The 21632-nt window shown below is 46.7% G+C and overlaps 1 protein-coding gene across 5 annotated transcripts in view; it reads left to right on the top strand.

Moving 5' to 3' along the window:
• Positions 1-21632, top strand: part of LOC106566062 (sodium-coupled neutral amino acid transporter 3) — a 71655-nt gene that overhangs the window by 9679 nt on the left and 40344 nt on the right. For 4 of the 5 annotated variants that reach the window (XM_014133878.3, XM_082959412.1, XM_082959413.1 and 1 more), the window contains 4 exons: positions 17436-17611; positions 18694-18714; positions 18895-18976; positions 19300-19415. In XM_014133878.3, coding sequence (XP_013989353.1) covers positions 17496-17611; positions 18694-18714; positions 18895-18976; positions 19300-19415 — 335 coding nt within the window. In that variant the 5' untranslated portion in view covers positions 17436-17495. The remainder of the gene's footprint in view (positions 1-17435; positions 17612-18693; positions 18715-18894; positions 18977-19299; positions 19416-21632) is intronic. The other variant, XM_082959414.1, reaches the window with a different exon arrangement.

Genomic DNA, 21632 nt, shown 5'->3' with positions numbered 1-21632 from the left:
AAACTAAACATAGAAATAGAAAAACTAGAACGAACATAGAAATATACTAACATAGAACATTATCCCCCCCAAAAAATGAAACACATAAAACAAACACCCCCTGCCACGCCCTGACCAAACTACAATAACAAACAACCCCTTTTACTGGTCAGGACGTGACAGTACCCCCCCCCCCCCCCCCAAAGGTGCAGACCCCGGATGCACCTCAAACAAATAAACACAAAAATAAACCCCAAAACAAAAATAATCCCAAACTAAAGGGAGGGAATTGAGGGTGGCCACCGTCACTGACGGTTCTTGTGCTACACCCCCCTCCCCAATCCTCCACTATGGAGGTGGCTCAGGCTCCGGCCTTAGTCCCCAACCTAACCTGTCCACCCCCGCTGAAGGCTCAGGGCTAAGGCGCGTCCCTGGAGACCTCGGGCTGAGGCGCGTTGCTGGAGACCTCGGGCTGAGGCACGTCGCTGGAGACCTCGGGCTGAGGCGCGTCGCTGGAGACCTCGGGCTGAGGCGCGTCGCTGGAGACCTCGGGCTGAGGCGCGTCGCTGGAGACCTCGGACTGGAGGGCGACTCTGGGAGCTCCGGACTGGAGGGCGACTCTGGGAGCTCCGGACTGGAGGGCGACTCTGGCTGCGCCGGTTCCGGACTGTAAGGCGATTCTGGCTGCGCCGGTTCCGGACTGTGGGCCGTCTCTGCAGGCTCCGGACTGTGGGCCGTCTCTGCAGGCTCCGGACTGTGGGCCGTCTCTGCAGGTTCCGGACTGTGGGCCATCTCTGCCGGTTCCGGACTGTGGGCCATCTTTGCAGGCTCCGGACTGTAGGACGTCACCGGAAGCACTGGACAGGGAACTGTTGCCGGAAGCTCTGGATGGGAACTGTCGCCGGAAGCTCTGGACGGGGAACTGTCGCCGGAAGCTCTGGACGGGGAACTGTCGCTGGAAGCTCTGGACTGGACAGGCGCACTACAGGCCTGGTGTGTGGGGCTGGCTTTGGAGGCGCCAGACTGGTAACACGCACCTCAAGGCCAGTGCGAGGAGCAGGAGCAGGACGAACTGGACTGGGCTGACGCATTGGAAGCCTAGTGCGTGGGGCTGGTACTGGAGTTACCAGACTGGAGACACGCACCTCAAGGCTAGTGCGAGGAGCAGGAACAGGACGTACTGGACTGGGATGACGCACTGGAGGCCTGGTGCATGGTGCTGGCTTTGGAGGCACCAGACTAGAGACACGCACCTCAGGGCTAGTGCGAGGAGCAGGAACTGGATACACCGGGCCATGAACAAGCACTGGAGGTCTGGAGCGCACAGCCTGCACCACCCGTCCTGGCTGGGAAGTCACAGTAGCCCTGCACGGGCGGAGTGCTGGCACAGGGCGAACTGGGCTGTGCAGAGGCCTGATGGCTGCCGTGCGTAGAGCAGGCGCAGGGTAGCCTGGGCCTAAGAGATGCACTGGTGGCCAGATGTGCTGCGCAGGCAAACTCCTACCTGGATGGATGCCCACTCTAGCACGGCACTTGCGAGGGGCTGGGATCGCTCACACCGGACTCTGCGTGCGGATGGGCGAGATCATGCACACTTCCGCATAGACCGGCGCTCTCATGATCCGCTGCTCCCCATAATAAGCACGGGGAGTTGGCTTAGGTCTACCGCCTGACCTAGCCAATCTTCCCGTGTGCCCCCCAATTTTTTTTATTGGGGCTGCCTCTCCACCTCCACCTGCAACCCAGGCAAACTGTTGCAATGGTCCAGTAGCTGTTCCCACGTCCAGTCTATTCTTGCCTCTAATACCTCCAGCGAATCAGGATGTCATCACCTCCTGAGCACGCTGCTTGCTCCGCTCCTGGTGCTGCTCTCTTCTTTCCCTGGCCCAGGATCCTTGCTCCTCCTGGGCCCGCTGCTTGGTCCGTTGGTGGTGGGTAGTTCTGTCACGTTCGTCGTAAGGATGGGACCAAGGCGCAGCGGGAATGTGTATGCTCCCGCTCAGCCCAGTCAAAACTGTTCGCTGCTCTGGAACCCCAATGGTGGAACAAGCTCCCTCACGACGCCAGGACAGCGGAGTCAATCACCACCTTCCGGAGACACCTGAAACCCCACCTCTTTAAGGAATACCTGGGATAGGATAAAGTAATCCTTCTAACCCCCCCCCCCCCCCCTCAGCGTCTGCTAAATGATGTAAATGTAAATGTAAATGTAATGCTCATCTTCTTTATTTAGAAGAAAACCAAAATAAACACTTAAACAAAAACAACGACGAGAAACAGTCCTGTAAGGCACACAGCTACACATGGAACAACTACCCACAAAAACCCATGAAAAAACACCCCTACTAAATAGGACCTTCAATTAGAGGCAACGAGGAACAGCTGTCTCCAATTGAAGGTCAACCCAATAAACTAAACATAGAAATAGAAAAACTAGAACGAACATAGAAATATACTAACATAGAACATTAACCAAAAAAACCCGAAACACATAAAACAAACACCCCCTGCCACGCCCTGACCAAACTACAATAACAAACAACCCCTTTTACTGGTCAGGACGTGACACTACCTGAAAAGTCTGACCCAAGTTAAACAATTTAAAGACAATGCTACCAAAAACTAATTGAGTGTATGTAAACTTCTGACCCACGGGGAACGTGATGAAAGAAATAAAAGCTGAAATAAATCATTCTCTACTATTATTCTGACATTTCACATTCTTAAAATAAAGTGGTGATCCTAACTGGAATTTTTACTTGGATTAAATGTCAGGAATTGTGAAAAACTGAGTTTAAATGTATTTGGCTATGGTGTATGTAAACTTCCGACTTCAATTGTATGTAATGGGGAGTTGATAAAAATAAACAATCAAAGGGCAAACAATGCACACAATGAAACAGTGAATGTGCAAGAATTGGTGGGAGACAGCTGAGTCATTCTGGAAAGCTGAGTGCATGCATTCTGGAGAGAGAGACGTGCCTATATCTTCGCCACACACTCCTCCCACTCCTTGTCTCAACATTTTTATTTATTATACTCAAGACACATTATCTTAACACATATTTTAGATGCTTTTCACTGACAGCCACAACTCAATAATCAGCTAGGCCGATTGCCACCTGTACTGCCCAAATTGTGGGCTTCCCAAAGAGTCATACTGTAGGCCTACAAGCTTGTGATTTGAAACAAAATAAGCTAATGATCCTCTGTACCTAAGTCATGCTTTCTGGTGAAGTATTTAGAATAATTTTATTTATTTCTGTATAGACAGGAGTAAATGTATTAGTTTATTAGCCTATTGGACGCACCACCTTTTCAAAAAGTAGGTTACATTCACTTGTTCATCCAAAATAATTCCAGCTTTTCCAGCTTCCAGCTAGCTTTAATTCATTTCACAAGTGGCTGAAACTATCTCACTGGAGAAAGCATCCGAGCGAGTAAAACAGCGCCCCTCTGTCTTACAATGTGTAGCCAATGTATCTGATGGGGATAGTATTTTTGGCCGGACAGCATCAGATAAATGGCCTACACATACTGAGCTATAGTGTTCAACAAATCAAAATATATTTTACATTTGAGATTCTTCAAAGTAGCCACCCTTTGCCTTGATGACAATTTTGCTCTTAGCATTCTCTCAACCAGCTTCATGAGGTAGTCACCTGGAATGCATTTCAATATACAGGTGAGCCTTGTTAAAAGTTCATTTGTGGAATTTGTTTCCTTTTTAATACGTTTGAGCCAATTAGTTGTGTTGTGACACGGCAGGGGTGGTATACAGAAGATATTTGGTAAAACCAAGACCTTATTATGGCAAGAACAGCTCAAATAAGCAAAGAGAAACGACAGTCCGTTATTACTTAAGACATTAATGTCAGTCAATCCGGAAAATTTCAAGAACTTCGAACGTTTCTTCAAGTGCAGTCGCAAAAACCATCAAGCGCTATGATGAAACTGCCTCTCATGAGGACCGCCACAGGAAACTCAGAAATTGCAGCCCAAATAAATGCTTTACAGAGTTCAAGTAACAGACATGTCAACATCAACTGTTCAGAAGAGACTGTGTGAATCAGGCCTTCATGGTCAAATTGCTGCTAAAGGACAAAAATACTAAAGGACACCAATAAGAACAAGAGACTTGCTTGGGCCAAGAAACACTAGCAATGGACATTAGACTGGTGGAAATCTTTCCTTTAGTCTGTGAGATTTTTGGTTCCAACCGCCGTGTCTTTGTGAGATGCAGATTAGGTGAACGGATGATCTCTGCATGTGTGGTTCCCACCGTGAAGCATGGAGGTGGAAGTGTGATGGTGTGGCGGTGCTTTGTTGGTGACACTGTCAGTGTTTTATTTAGAGTTCAAGGCACACTTTACCAGCTTGGCTACCACAGCATTCTGCAGCGATATGGCATCCCATCTGGTTTGCGCTTAGTGGGACTATCATTTGTTTTCAACAGGACAATGACCCAACACACTTCAAGGTGGTGTAAGGGCTATTTGACCAAGAAGGAGAGTGATGGAGTGCTGCATCAGATGACCTGGTCTCCACAATCTTCCGACCTCAACCCAATTGAGATGGTTTGGGATGAGTTGGACCGCAAAGTGAAGGAAAAGCAGCCAACAAGTGCTCAGCATATGTGGTAACAACGTGAAGACTGTTGGAAAAGCATTCCAGGTGAAGCTGGTTGAGAGAATGCCAAGAGTGTGCAATGCTGGTCAGGGATTTAACATTTTCTTGGTTGCTACATGATTCCATATGTGTATAGTTTTGATGTCTTCAATATTATTCTACAATGTAGAAAATAGTAAAAATAAAGAAAAACTTGAATGAGTAGGTGTGTCCAAACTTTTGACTGGTACTGTATATTTTATTTGGAAGAGCAAGGAGGTGTGGTAATGTATACAAACTCCTCCGGGATCGGATGTGGTACATAGTGTGGTAGTGTATGCACATCCACGTCTCTGTTCCTCTCCCAGGGGCAGCAGCACCTGCAAGACAGCCAGGCAGGGGGCTGGTGCTGATTAAATGTTTGTTAACCTCCCATGTGGCTCTGTGTGGCACCAGAGCAGGTCTATACTGGCTGATTAACTATGTTGACTCTGGTGTAAAAATGGAAAGACACCTACGATTACTAATGGTGCCCACTCACCTTAATTTCCCCTCTGATTCACAGGAAGAAACTTAGGGATGCCTGGGGTGTATTCATTAGTGGACACTAGCAAACTGTAGCAAACATTTTGCAATGAAACAAGCTAGTTCCGTTTCAGCTGTTTTGCTTCCTTTTGGATCCTAGTGAATACACTCCTGGTTTGTGTGTTTGGTTGGGTTGGGTGGGGCTATGAATGCCAGCTGTAGGTCAGTTGCCATGCTCTCAGGAGCATCTGGCATCTGGATTGGCACTGAGTAAGAAAACAAACAGCACAGGGCCACATACGGTTCAGTGTAAATACAGCGTCATAACAACCTACGATAAATATACCAATATGGAAAGAAGTGTGCGTGTAAAGATGGAAGACGTTTTACCTGTGGACCCATCTCTGTAACAAGAGTACATTTACATTTGTGTTATTTAGCAGACACTCTTATCCAGAGCGACTTATGGGAGAAATTAGCATTAATTGCCTTGATCAAGGGCACATTGACACATTTTTCACCTAGTCAGCTCAGGGATTCAAACCATTTTGGTTCCAGGTAGAACCATTTTGGGTTCCATGTAGAACACTCTGTGGAAAGGTTTCTACGTGGAGCCCAAAACGGTTCTACTTGGAACCAAAAGGGTTCTACCTGGAACCAACACGGGTTCTTCAAAGGGTTCTCCTATGTGGACAGCCGAATAACCCTTTTAGGTACACTGTACCCTTTTAGTTCCAAGTAGAACCGTTTTGGGTTCCACGTAGAACCATTTCCACAGAGGGTTCTACATGGAACCCAAAATGGTTCTACCTGGAACCAAAATGGTTCTACCTGGAACCAAAAAGGGTTATCTTAAGGGGACAGCTGAAAAACCCTTTTGGAACCCTTTTCACTAACTCTCTAAAGGCGACTGAGTGTCCCTCCTTTTATTTGACCCCGAACGGGCCATCTCATCTCTTCCAAAAAGTGTGGCCTGCCAGTGACCTATATCACCATTCACCACCCAGGGCCATGGATATAAAGGCCTACATGTACCAGTGTTTAAATACACACAGCTACATCTATATCTAGCTTTCTGCTGGCTTATCTGCTCTTTAATAACATTTGATAGAAGAACTCCTGGATCTATCTGCTTGATCCAATTCCTGCCATGCAAGCCCTGCAGTCTACCAAGTTGGGCTGTCCCGACTAAAAATCTTGGTTGACTAAGAGTCGTCTGTTCTTTCGACCAACCGATTGGTCGAAGATTTTAAACTTGTATTTTTCCATTTATCGATACATCCTATGTGTTTTAATCAAATCAACTATATTCACTGAGCTTGTCTGATGCTTTAAGCACACTGTTTGATTAAATAATGAAGACACACAAATTACTAGAGCGAGTCCGACCAGAGATTGATTTGATTGCACCGGGCTTGCTGCATTGTGTTAAAAAAACAAAACTGTGAGTGACTGTGTGACTAGAACCCTTTGTCTCTCTCTCCTTCCTGCTGCAGCGACGTCACAGAACATGAAAGTGTTTATCGCGCTGTACCTTTTGCTGACGCTGCAACATAATTACAGCCATTTCTGAAAAGTTCTGTTACCGCAATCCCTCGTTTTTTAGGAAAAACATTCCCTATTCCCTCTACCCTTGCTTTCTTTACATGACACATGTATGTATCTTATCGGCAGACTCAATAGCCTTGGTTTCTCAAATGACTGCCTCGCCTAGTTCACCAACTACTTCTCAGATAGAGTTCAGTGTGTCAAATCGGAGGGCCTGTTGTCCGGACCTCTGGCAGTCTCTATGGGGGTCCCACAGGGTTCAATTCTTGGGCCGACAATTTTCTCTGAATATACAGTTGAAGTTGGAAGTTTACATACACCTTAGCCAAATACATTTAATCTCTGTTTTTCACAATTCCTGACATTTAATCTTAGTAAAAATTCCCTGTCTTAGGTCAGTTAGGATCACCACTTTATTTTAAGAATGTGAAATGTCAGAATAATAGTAGAGAGAATGATTTATTCAGCTTTTATTTCTTTCATCACATTCCCAGTAGGTCAGAAGTTTACATACACTCAATTAGTATTTGGTAGCGTTGCCTTTAAATGGTTTAACTTGGGTCAAACGTTTCGGGTAGCCTTCCACAAGCTTCCCACAATAAGTTTGGGGAATTTTGGCCCATTCCTCCTGACAGAACTGGTGTAACTGAGTCAGGTTTCTAGGCCTCTTTGCTCACACACGCTTTTTTAGTTCTGCCCACACATTTTCTATAGGATTGAGGTTATTTTGCCACAACTTTGGAAGTATGCTAGGGGTCATTGTCCAATTGGAAGACCCATTTGCGACCAAGCTTTAACTTCCTGACTGATGTCTTGAGATGTTGCTTCAATATATCCACATCATTTTCCTCCCTCATGATGCCATCTATTTTGTGAAGTGCAACAGTCCCTCCTGCAGCAAAGCACCCCCACAACATGATGCTGCCACCCCCGTGCTTCACGGTTGGGTTGGTGTTCTTCGGGTTGCAAGCCTCCCCCTTTTTCCTCCAAACATAACGATGGTCATAATGACCAAACAGTTCTATTTTTGTTTCATCAGACCAGAGGACATTTCTCCAAACAGTACGATCTTTGTCCCCATGTGCAGTTGCAAACCGTAGTCTGGCTTTTTTAATGGCGGTTTTGGAGCAGTGGCTTCTTCCTTGCTGAGCGGCCTTTCAGGTTATGTCGATATAGGACTCGTTTTACTGTGGATATAGATACTTTTGTACCTGTTTCCTCCAGCATCTTCACAGGGTCCTTTGCTATGTTGTTCTGGGATTGATTTGCACTTTTCGCACCAAGGTACATTCATCTCTAGGAGACAGAACGCATCTCCTTCCTGAGCGGTATGACGCCTATGTGGTCCCATGGTGTTTATACTTGCGTACTATTGTTTGTACAGATGAACGTGGTACTTTCTGGCGTTTGGAAATTGCTCCCAAGGATGAACCAGACTTGTGGAGGTCTACAATGTATTTTTCTGAGGTCTTGGCTGATTTCTTTTGATTTTCCCATGATGTCAAGCAAAGAGACACTGAGTTTGAAGGTAGGCCTTGAAATATATCCACAGGTACACCTCCAATTGACTCAAATGATGTCAATTAGCCTATCAGAAGCTTCTAAATCCATAACATCATTTTCTGGAATTTTCCAAGATGTTTAAAGGCACAGTAAACTTTGTGTATGTAAACTTCTGACCCACTGGAATTGTGATACAGTGAATTATAAGTTAAATAATCTGTCTGTAAATAATTGTTGGAAAAATTACTTGTGTCTTGCACAGAGTAGATGTCCTAACCGACTTGCCAAAACTATAGTTTGTTAACAAGAAATGTATGGAGTGGCTGAAAAACAAGTTATAATGACTCCAACCTAAGTGTATGTAAACTTCCGACTTCATCTGTACTACTTGCACATCTATCCCTACTTGCACATCTATCACTCCAGTGTTGATGCTAAATTGTAATTATTTCGCCACTATGGCCTATTTATTGCCTTCCTCCCTAATCTTACTACATGTGCACACACTGCATATAGACTTTGTTCTATTGTGTACGTTTGTAAGTTTGTTTATCCCATGTTTAACTTTGTGTTGTTGTTTTTGTCGCACTGCTTTGCTTTATCTTGGCCAGGTCGCAGTTGTAAATGAGAACTTGTTCTCAACTGGCCTACCTGGTTTAATAAAGGTGAATTAAAATTTAAAAATTAAAAAGTTAATGTGACCAATAGGTCCTGACCTATAGCATATCATAATCACATCGATTCATTGGTTATAACAAACTCCAAACACCATAACATCAAAATGGATGCAGAGGACGTGACAAATAAAGTCGAAACGGGGGGATGTTTATTGGTTGCTCAGGTAAAGGGGAATACATTTCAGTAGTTGTGGAAAATGCTGAAGATCAAGCACTGCGTGCATATTATGTGTGCCAAACTGTAACGATCGTCGTGCAGGAAGGAAGAAGTGGACCAAGGCGCAGCTGGGAGCGAACTCATGTTATTTATTACAGACGGAAATAACACGGTCAAAACAGAGAATAAACGTATCGCTACTGCTCCAACAAAAAGAGACAACAACCCACAAACATCGTGGGGGGAAAAGGAACTTAAATATGATTCCCCAATCAGAGGCAACTAGTGACAGCTGTCTCTGATTGGGAATCGACAGAACCCAACATAGAAATACGCTCCAAAGCAAGGCTATACCAAAACATAGAAAATAAACTATAGAAATGCCACACCCTGACCAAAATAGAATAGTTCACCTGGTCAGGGCGTGACAGTACCCCCCCTCCAACGGTGCGTACTCCCGGCGCACCAACCTAAAGTCTATAAGGGGGGGGGACCCGGGTGGGCGCCTCACCCTCGGTGGAGGCTCTGGCCCCGGGCGTGTTTCTCCCCCTGCCTCCACCCTAGCCCTACCCCTCTGGCCCGGACTGGACCACGGTGGAGCGGCATGCTCAGGCTCCGGAGCGGAGCCGCCGACCGGAACAGGACTGGTCACCGGTGGACCGGACACAGGCCGTGCCGGACTGTGGACACGCGCCGTGGGCCTGGTGCGGGGAACAGGGACGGGCCGGACAGGACCGGGGACACGCACCACCAATCTGGTGCGGGGAGCAGGGACGGGCCGGACTGGCCTGGGGACACGCACCACCAACCTGGTGCGGGGAGCAGGGACGGGCCGGACTGGACTGGGGACGCGCACCACTAACCTGGTACGGGGAGCAGGGACGGGCCGGACAGGACTGGGGACAAGCACCACTAACCTGGTGCGGGGAGCAGGGACGGGCCGGACTGGACTGGGGGCACACACCACTGGCTTGGTGCGGGGAGCAGGGACGGGCCGGACTGGACTGGGGACGCGCACCACTAACCTGGTGCGGGGAGCAGCTGATGGGCCGGACAGGACTGGGGACACGCACCACTGGCTTGGTGCGGGGAGCAGGGATGGGCCGGACAGGACTGTGGACACGCACCACTAACCTGGTGCGGGGAGCAGGGACGGGCCGGACAGGACTGGGGACACGCACCACTGGCCTGGTGCGGGGAGCAGGGACGGGCCGGACTGGACTGGGGGCACACACCACTGGCTTGGTGCGGGGAGCAGGGACGGGCCGGACTGGACTGGGGACGCGCACCACTGGCTTGGTGCGGGGAGCAGGGATGGGCCGGACAGGACTGGGGACACGCACCACTGGCTTGGTGCGGGGAGCAGGGATGGGCCGGACAGGACTGGGGACACGCACCACTAACCTGGTGCGGGGAGCAGGGACGGGCCGGACAGGACTGGGGACACGCACCACTAACCTGGTGCGGGGAGCAGGGACGGGCCGGACTGGACTGGGGGCACACACCACTGGCTTGGTGCGGGGAGCAGGGATGGGCCGGACAGGACTGTGGACACGCACCACTAACCTGGTGCGGGGAGCAGGGACGGGCCGGACTGGACTGTGACCGCACACCGGCGACACAGTGCGCATAAGCGGCGCCGGATATCCTGGACCGAGGAGGCGCACTGGAGGTCTGGAGTGCACAGCTGACATCACCCGTTCTGGCTCAACACCCACCTTAGCCTGGCAAGTGTGGAGCGCTGGCACAGAACGCACTGGGCTGTGTAGCCGTACCGGAGACACAGTGCGCGTCCTCGGCGCAGGATACATCGGACCGAGAAGGGGCACCGGAGGCCAGGAGCGCTGAGCCGGCACAACACGTCCTCGCTGAACACTCCCCCTAGCCCGGAAAATGTGGGGCGCTGGCACAGAGCGCACTGGGCTTTGCAGGCGCACTGGCGATACCGTGCGCACCTCTGCCACCCAAGGCTCTTCCTCCACGCTGTCCCTACGCAGGTCCTCCAGGACCTGCCACATCTCTGCCTCCTCCTTCGCCGTTATCCCCCACGAGAGCAGTGGTCTGGGCTCTTCCTCTGCCCTTCCGGACCACCCCATTAGCCCCCCCAAAAAAATTTTCTTGGGGGTGGCTTCCGGGCCTCCTCGACCGCCGCCTGCGACTCCTTCCACCGGCTGGCATCACCTCCTCGACCTGGGAATCCTTCCGCCAGGGTCCTTTCCCCGACATGATCTCCTCCCAGGTCCAGAACTCCTTTCCCTCGCGAGCCCATCTCTCGCGCTCCTTTTCCTCCCGCTGCTTGGTCCTGGTTTGGTGGGTTGTTCTGTAACGATCGTCGTGCAGGAAGGAAGAAGTGGACCAAGGCGCAGCTGGGAGCGAACTCATGTTATTTATTACAGACGGAAATAACACGGTCAAAACAGAGAATAAACGTATCGCTACTGCTCCAACAAAAAGAGACAACAACCCACAAACATCGTGGGGGGAAAAGGAACTTAAATATGATTCCCCAATCAGAGGCAACTAGTGACAGCTGTCTCTGATTGGGAATCGACAGAACCCAACATAGAAATACGCTCCAAAGCAAGGCTATACCAAAACATAGAAAATAAACTATAGAAATGCCACACCCTGACCAAAATAGAAGAGTTCACCTGGTCAGGGCGTGACACAAACAGGTGCTGTATAGATTACAATATAATTTTTCTGACCATTTGGAACAATGTAAGCAACAGTAAATACATTATAAGCATATCACAGAGTCTGTTGTAATGTCTTATTGTTAAGACTTTATTACAGCAAAGACTAAAAACAGTCACATTCATTTCTGAAGGCAATTACCGAAATGTAACAGTTTATTTATTGTTAAAGCACATTTTTCAATGCTCCCTTTATTCTATTTTATAACTAAAATGCTTGATTTCATTTCAAATCATGAATGACTCGTATGCTGTGTGACATGAACGAATGAATGATTGATTGATACAGTAGTCTATAGAAGTATTGAAATATAGGCCTAAGTAAGTTACGGTATTAAGGCTAAACAGGATGCGCTCTTAGGCCTACAGCTCGATGGTGGTTATACAAGGCTGCTATACTAAGCATACTAATGATAATGACATTATATTATTAGAATGATGATCATAATAATAACAATAAGGAGGAGACCAAGAAACATTTGCATTATTATTATTATAAATAAAAGTAATCTGACAATTTGGAACAGTGTAAAGAACACTAAGTAAATTATAAATAATACCAGAGGCTGTTCGAATGGAAAAAAGTGTAAAGCCTTTATTACAGCAAAGCAAAGATTAAAAACCGATGCATTTGTGAAATTGTTGTTGTTGTGTGAGTCTTGGTGCTTGGTGCACTCAAACAGGCAACAGAAGCAGGATCTGTCTTATTTCTGTAGATATATATGGATGATTTATAAAGCCAGGCACATTTAACAGTTAGGCTATTGATTATAGACCTAATTAAGTAGGGGTTTCCTCTCTCCTCACTTTTCTTAGACAATAAGACTGTTTTATAATTTCCTCATTCTGCTGCTGCCTCTGCCGCATGGTTCTCAACACCAATATGCTGGTTAACTTTGCTATTATGCACATATCAACATGGTCTAGGAAAAGGCGCCAATTCAACAGTGCACTGATGTGTTTCAGAACCACGGACAGGAACCACTAACCAACGTGGGAGAAAGCAAATTTGACTCACATATCTGGTGATGGAAGAACTGGGACGTTTTCAGTTTCCAGGAATTGTGTACAGATCTTTGCGACATGGGGCCTTGCATTAAAATACTGAAACATGAGGTGATGGCGGCAGATGAATGGAACGACAATGGGCCTCAGGATCTCGTCACGGGATCACTGTGCAGTCAAATTGCCATTGATAAAATTCAGTTGTGTTCGATGTCCGTAGCTTATGCCTGCCAATACCATAGCCCCACCGTCACCATGGGGCTCTCTGTTCACAAGGTTGACATCAGCAAACCGCTCACCCACACAACGCCATACACGTTGTCTGCCATCTGCCCCTTACAGTTCAAACCGGGATTCATCCGTGAGAATCACACTTCTCCAGTGTGCCAGTGGCTCCTACCAGGTGGCGTGGCGAGAATCTGTCTCCGCACCACGTGCTCTCACCACTGGTGTCCCCCAGGGCTCTGTTCTAGGCCCTCTCCTATTCTTGCTATACACCAAGTCACTTGGCTCTGTCATATCCTCACATGGTCTCTCCTACCATTGCTATGCAGACGACACACAATTAATCTTCTCCTTTCCCCCTTCTGATAACCAGGTGGCGAATCGCATCTCTGCATGTCTGGCAGACATATCAGTGTGGATGACGGCTCACCACCTCAAGCTGAACCTCGGCAAGACGGAGCTGCTCTTCCTCCCGGGAAAGGACTGCCCATTCCATGATCTCGCCATCACGGTTGACAACTCCATTGTGTCCTCCTCCCAGAGTGCTAAGAACCTTGGCGTGACCCTGGACAACACCCTGTCGTTCTCTACTAACATCAAGGCGGTGACCCGATCCTGTAGGTTCATGCTCTACAACATTCGCAGAGTACGACCCTGCCTCACACAGGAAGCGGCGCAGGTCCTAATCGAGGCACTTGTCATCTCCCGTCTGGATTACTGCAACTCGCTGTTGGCTGGGCTCCCTGCCTGTGCCATTAAACCCCTACAACTCATCCAGAACGCCGCAGCCCGTCTGGTGTTCAACCTTCCCAAGTTCTCTCACGTCACCCCGCTCCTCCGCTCTCTCCACTGGCTTCCTGTTGAAGCTCGCATCCGCTACAAGACCATGGTGCTTGCCTACGGAGCTGTGAAGGGAACGGCACCTCCGTACCTTCAGGCTCTGATCAGGCCCTACACCCAAACAAGGGCACTGCGTTCATCCACCTCTGGCCTGCTCGCCTCCCTACCTCTGAGGAAGCACAGTTCCCGCTCAGCCCAGTCAAAACTGTTCGCTGCTCTGGCACCCCAATGGTGGAACAAGCTCCCTCACGACGCCAGGACAGCGGAGTCAATCACCACCTTCCGGAGACACCTGAAACCCCACCTCTTTAAGGAATACCTAGGATAGGATAAAGTAATCCTTCTAACCCCCCCCCCCCCCCCCTAAAGATTTAGATGCACTATTGTAAAGTGGTTGTTCCACTGGATATCATAAGGTGAATCCACCAATTTGTAAGTCGCTCTGGATAAGAGCGTCTGCTAAATGACTTAAATGTAAATGTAATGTAAATGCCAGTGGCCATCGAAGGTGAGCATTTGCCCACTGAAGTCAGTTATGACGCCAAATTGCAGTCAGGTCAAGACCCTGGTGAGGATGACGAGCACGCAGATGAGCTTCCCTGAGACGGTTTCTGACAATTTGTGCAGAAATTCTTTGGTTGTGCAAACCCACAGTTTCATCAGCTGGTGGCTGGTCTCAAATGATCCTGCAGGTGAAGAGGCCGGATGTGGAGGTCCTGGGCTGGCGTGGTTACACGTAGTCTACAAGTGGTTGTGAGCCTGGTTGGACGTACTGCCAAATTCTTTAATACGATGTTGGAGGCGTATTATGGTTGTGAAATGAACATTAAATTATCTTGTAACAGCTCTGGTGGACATTACTGCAGTCAGCATGCCAATTGCATGTTCCCTCAAAACTTGAGACATCTGTAGCATTGTGTTGTTTGACTAAACTGCACATTTTATAGTGGCCTTTTATTGTCCCCCGCACAAGGTACACCTGTGTAATGATCATGCTGTTTAATCAGCTTCTTGATATGCCACACCTGTCCGGTGAATGGATTATCTTGGCAAAGAAAAAATGCAGCGGGATCATCTGAGACCAGCCAGCTGATGAAACTGAGGTGTATTTCTGTCTGTAATAAATCCCTTTTGTGGAGAAAAACTCATTCTGATTGTCTGGGCCTGGCTCTCCAGTGTGTTGGCCTGGCTCCCAAGTGGGTGGGCCTATGCCCTCCTAGGCCCACTCATAGCTGCACCCCCGCGTAGTCATGTGAAATCCATAGATTAGGGCCTAATGAATTTATTTCAATTGACTGATTTCCTTATGACTCAGTAAAATTGTTGACATTTTTTCAAGTTGCGTTTATATTTTTGTTCTGTATAGTTCCATTCACGTCACTATCCACCTAGCACATTTGGTTCCTTGGAAGTTGTGCAAACGTATTGTCACAACTGTCGTGGAAGAGAGAATGGGACCAAGGCGCAGCGGGTTGCGTGCTCAACATATTTATTATAACAATGAGAACACCACGGAAAAACAATAAACAAACTAACAACAGGAACAGAGACGCAGGCTCAACAAAAGCAGTGCTATCAAACAACTACCCACAAGTGACAAACAAAACACACACCTATTTATAGGACTCCCAATCAGAGGCAACTAGAAACACCTGCCTCCAATTGAGAGTCCAGCACCCAACCTACATATAGAAAACTACCCTAGAACATACACATAGAAATACAAACATAGACCAGTGACCAAAAAACCCCGTAATACATAAATCAACTACCCTCTGCCACGTCCTGACCAAACTACAATAACAAAATCCTCTATACTGGTCAGGACGTGACACGTATATTTTTGGTTTCGTTTCCTGACCAGTAAGACAGAGCGTTTTTTTAAACATTCTGAGAACGGAAGGGAACATTTTGCCTGTTCTTGGAACATTTATTTTTAGGTTGCAGGGAGCTTCTGATAATGCTTTAATCTGTTTCCTGGAAAGTTTACCTGGGAGGTTTTATTAACGCTCTGAGAATGGAAATTATAGGTTATTTGGAGTTTTTTAATAACTTCCTTAAAACTTTCACTGAATGTTTCAATAACACCGTTAGCTTATTTTGGGTAAGCTTTTTAAAGCACAGATAGAAATGTATTTCCTTAAGCATGCCAACACAATTATTTTTGTTTTGTGAGATTTGAACTAGTGAAATTGGTTTTGTATTCTTCATCCATTGAATTAGTCCACCGTGCCACAAGGCAAGAGCTAGCATGCCATGTTTTTTTACGCATACAAAGCTGTTTATTTTAGCCTATTCAAACAGACCCCATTTCAAAGGAAACAAGCACTCATTGAGATCAGGTGTGGCCAACACACCTGCACACACTTAACAAGATGGAGTGTAGAGAGAGTTTTGTTAATGCTGAGTGTCACACCCTGATCTGTTTCACCTGTCTTTGTGCTTGTCTCCACCCCACCTCCAGGTGTCACCCATCTTCCTCTTTATCACCATTGTATTTATACCTGTGTTCTCTGTTTCTCTGTTGCCAGTTTGTCTTGTTAGGTCTGAGCAGTCTGTCTGAGCAGTCTGTCTGAGAAGTCTGTCTGAGCAGTCTGTCTGAGCAGTCTGTCTGAGCAGTCTGTCTGAGCAGTCTGTCTGTGTCCTGCGCCTGCCTGACTCTGACCCGTTTACAAACCTCTGCATGTCCTGAGCCTGCCTGCCGTTCTGTACCTTATTGATTCTGCCCTGTATTACAGAGCTTTGACCTGTCTTTTGCCTGCCCCATTTGGGTCAATACACATCTGTGACTCTAGCTGTCTGCACCTGGATCTTATCCTGAGTTCTGATACTGAGAACAGAATGTATATGTTTTTAAATAACATTCTTAGACGTTACAAAAGTTTTCTTGTGGTTTTTATGGAAAGTTTATTTAACGTTCTCTTAACAATTTGAGAACATGACTAAATAGAACCATGAGGAAACCTGTAGGAAATGTTATGCTGAAGTACTGAAATTCCAACATGGTATGTGCTACTCGGGTAGGTTATGTGTGGCTGGTGTAGTTTGTGTACATAGGCTAGGCGTGGGAGGGAAGTGTCTGTGTGACAACATTACGTGGGACCTGAACAGAGGGTTTAGTTGAACCACCTCCGTTCTCAGCTCTGAGAAGCTGGCAGGCCTTGTGACATCACTGAGTGGAACACCATGAGCAAACAGTGTAATGATGATGTGACATTGGCTCAAACACACAAACTTTGACCCCATGCTTTGGACCTTTTTGCATTACTTGGTATTGTAGTTGCCCAAAAAGCATAGTGTCATGGCTTGAGTTGATTCAGAATCATTTATACCATAAGCAAGTGTGTGAAACAGGTCAGATCTTGGATGTTGAAGTGAAAGTTTTACTATGTAAATAAATTAGTCACCACAAATCAAATCAAAATCACATTTTATTGGTCACATACACATGGTTAGCAGATGTTATTGCGAGTGTAGCGAAATGCACACAGTCATTAGCAGAGAGAGAGACTAGCCGTTGAAGTTTATTGTTTGATATTTTTTTAATTAAATGCCTATTTACACAGATACAGGTGTCCCCATGTGCACTGTATCCTGTAGATACACAACAAGACATATAGGGGAGTAATTGTGGGATCTGTGTCAATGAAATGCCTTCTCCTTCTGCTCTAGATACCTGAGGGAGCAGACTGAGAGGACCACACACAGTGTATCATAACTGCTACTTAGAGCATGGAGCCAGACCAATCAGAGATGAGCATCTTAGGACACTCGCCCAATGGGAAAGGTCACGACCTAGAAGATGACGCGTATGTGCCCATGAAGACCATGGCAGAGGAATTAGACACGTGAGTTTCATTCTCCTGTCCTTTCTTTTCCCCACCCCGCTCTAACCTACCTCAATTATTGTTGTTAGACTATTGAATTGTTCACCAACCACCACAACTATAAAAAATCTCCCTCCGATGAGCAGCTGAGAAGGGCCATACACTTGGCTCAAAACAATGACTTTAGTCACAGATTACACCTGATTGGTGCGGCAGGTTATAGCGGTTAGAGCATTGGGCCAGTTTTACAAAGTTTGCTGGTTCGAATACCTGAGCCGACAAGATGAAAACCTCTCAATGTGTGAATGAGCAAGCCACTTAACCCTAATTTGCCCCAGTGGCGCCAACCTACTTCGAGCTGTCCCTGTAAAACAACACATTTCACTGCACCTATCTGGTGTTTATTTTTTTTATCTTGTTGCCTCTACTGCATACCACAGAAACATTACATTGTATATTCCATTCCAATTGTTTTTGAAGGGATGCTTTGATCTTACTGTCACATAAGGGTGGTGACATTTATTTTGCCCACTGCATGCAGTGTTATGCCCAGCCCTCGTTATTCCAGTACCTTAGACTGGAGAGAGTAATGGCTTTGTCCTGTGTTGTGTTACAGTTTGTGAATGTGCCATGTGTTGCTGTCATCTATCTACCTGTGTGGAAACCAAAACCCATTAAACAGCCTGTAAATGTCACCGGTCAATACAATATATTCATCCAAATTATTCCAAACACTGGTAATTAACCATAAAATACAGAGACACTGTTTGTATCCCAAATGGCACCCTGTTCTCTACATAGTGTGGTACTTTCCCTATAGTCCCTGGTCAAAAGTAGTGCACTATAAAGGGAATATGGTGCCATTTGGGATGAAGAGGTCTTATACAAGGACCTCATAAAACTCTGTTTCATTTTCCGCCATTGCAAATTGTGTTTGCTTGTCCTGTCCTCCTTGTGCTAAGTGTATGACATCAGTAATGAGTATGAAGTGTTTATAGAGCGTGAATGACGTCTGATTTCCTGAGTGGTGTTTGTGTTTCTAAGTGCATGTTTGCCTTGTTTTTGTTCTTCCTTCGCCCCGTGGATGCTCTGTTCCAACACAGAAATGGTACTCAAAACGTCAGGTAGGTTTCTGCTTTCTACACACAGTCACACAGACAAGCTCTACCTAGTAGGCCTACTGACTATGTCAAATCGTTACTCACAAACAAACCTTTAAGTGAAGCATTTTTAACACTGTTTTAGTGTTAAAGCTGCAAGTTTTGGAGACTTTCGATTGTAACAGCGTTTTTTGTTTCATCCAGGTTTGATGATCCTGATGCCATCCTGGAGAATGAGGAGTTTCTGCCCAACGGAGATGGGAGGAAGCCCATGCGCTTCACAGATGTGAGTGTAGCTGACTTTATTACCTTCACATGTACCACAACTCAAACATCACTCCCTGGCTTTGTCCCAAGTGGGTACCCTATTCCCTATGTAGTGCACTACCTTTGACCATAGGGGTCTGTTCAAAAGAAGTGTACTATATAGGGAATAGGGTGCCATTTGGGATGCACCCACTATGTGATTGGAATCTGATGGCACATTGTGCCTGTCACATTGCACTTGACAAGAGCATGAGTTTCTAAATGTAAGAAGAGCAGCCATTTTCTGCTTTACCTCAGTATTGAATGACCTGAATCTGAGATTGTTGTATTTGTTTTGATCAGTTTGAGGGAAAGACGTCTTTCGGCATGTCTGTGTTCAACCTGGGGAATGCTATCATGGGCAGTGGAATTCTGGGACTGGCTTATGCCATGGCCAACACTGGCATCCTCCTCTTCCTGTAAGTCAAACCGTCAGCGATACAGCACTGAGTCGCTCTGAATAAGAGTGTCTGTTAAACAGTGGAGGCTGTTAGTAGGAGCTAAAGGAGGAATGGCTCATTGTAATGGCTGAAATGGAAGAAATGGAATGGTATCAAACACATCAAACATATATAAACCACACGTTTGGCTCCGTTCCATTAATTTCATTCTATCCATTATAATGAGCCTGTCCTCCTATTGCTCCTCCCACCAGCCTCCACTGCTGTTAAATGACCAAAATGTAATGTAAATGTAATCTAAATGTAATGTCTAGTCCTGCCCCTTGCTTCTTAACTGTCTACTAGTCTCTCCTTTCCCCAGGTGGCTTAGTGTTTCTTCATTCCTCATCTCATAAATCCCTGAAACCGCAAAACTATACACTTGCATAGCACTGACTTTCAAGTCAGTGACACACTGAGCACAGACACAGTAGGAGTCACACATTAGCCATTGGTCTGTTGCTAGTCGCACTGCCTCTGCCAGCTTGTTGTGGTGTGATATCCCTTTGCCTAAGCAGAGAGCCTGTGGAGAACGTGCTCCCCAGTCCCAGTGATAGCCTTTAGGCTGCACATAGAGACCACACAGTGGAAAGGGCTGGAGTGGGAGTTGAAAATAGCCACGACCTTCGCTTGCAGGAGGGAGCTGGGACGATCAGAAATGCTCTCTGCCCAGAGGCCCAGCCTGCCTGCTTCCAGAGGGATGCTGGGCCAGGATGGGGTGAGAAGGGGCCAGGGTGGGGCTGGGGGGTCTGTGGTGAGGTGGTCCACACTATCCTCTCGGTCCCATCCTCCCCCATTGCTCCAACCCTTGTTCCCGCCCCTGTGAACACAAACAGGCCCTAGAAAGGCTACAGCCCAGAATAGCCCCGCCTTCCAGTCCCCACTCCCCCCTCCATTCATGTGACGCTGTGTTGATTTGTTTAGCTGCAGGGAGCAGGACTTCAGTCACAACTCGGCATGGGAACACAACCTATTCTATGGATTCTAAAGAGTTTCTCTTCTAAAGATGGAGTCAACAGCAGAACCCTTCCTTAGAGCTCACGGTCACCTGACACATCATCACCATCGCCATGGTGATTGTTATCATCTTTGTTGCGAATTTTGTCCCAATGACATGGTGCTCATGCTGAACTTATGCTTTTCGACAGACTAATGTCAGACAAGGTCACCTTTGAGAAACTATGGTGAATAAAGAAACCCTTCGACCTGAAAATAAATGTTACCAAGTAACTAAGCTGTCTTCATGAAGGCTTTCTGCTTTATGAACCTACTAGGAATTGTTTTAGTAAGATTGCGGCAAAGAAAAACCTATTGTTTTAAGTCTCTAATGCAGCTTTTATGAAAGAAATCCCATTAACAGAGGCATTTCTCTGGCTTTGTGACTTCAGGCTATTGTTCAACAGCTTCAGATAGATGCATTTGTTAGAAGCGGGAATTCATTCACATGGATTTGTTTGTCTGTGTATTCTGACCCAAGGATGTTTCTTCCCATCTAAGTATAGTATTCCCGACTTTGGACTTTTAGGCATGTCTTCTGGTAAAAGTAAGTCTCGATTCCTGTAGCAAACAAAATGCGATTACATTTCAAGTCGTTGTTCCAAGTCCTTTCTTTTCCTGTGGAAAAACAGACTATTTTATATTGAACAACTATATTGTAGATTTGTGGCATTGTTGGTGTGACCGACGCGGAACCTTCTTTGTGTCTCAATGGTAACCTACTGTAACTCAAGATAGAAAACCCCCATTTCTCAAGAGAACTAGGAGACCCAAATATAAGTTATCTGCCTCCTCAGCACATGGGAGCCGTTTCAGGGCTCCCCCACGTCCCCTGGGAATGCCATACAACTTAGCAGTCCTCAGGGGACGTGGGGGGGAGCCCTGAAACCGGTTCCATTCGCCTTGCAGGAGTGATATGTCATGATCTTCCATGATGCATCACTTAGCGTTTCCATGATGCCTTACTCAAGTTTAGAGTTTTTGTTGTATGTACGGTATACACATGGTATACACCGTCCAATGAAATGCTTACTTGCAGGTTCCTTCTCGACAATGCAATAAGAATACGAAATAAAATATAAGAATAAGAACATAAATGAAATGGCTCAGTAAAATATAATAAACATTTTAGCATAAGTATAATAGAGGAAGGCACAATTTACAGTCCAGCATTTACACGTGTTTTGTGGAAGGAGGGAT

This window comes from Salmo salar, chromosome 12 (assembly GCF_965601325.2).
Source record: "Salmo salar chromosome 12, fSalSal1, whole genome shotgun sequence".
Taxonomy (NCBI): Eukaryota; Metazoa; Chordata; class Actinopteri; order Salmoniformes; family Salmonidae; genus Salmo; species Salmo salar.
The sequence above is the reverse complement of the archived record's forward strand: the minus strand, read 5'-3'. Positions and strand labels throughout refer to the sequence as shown.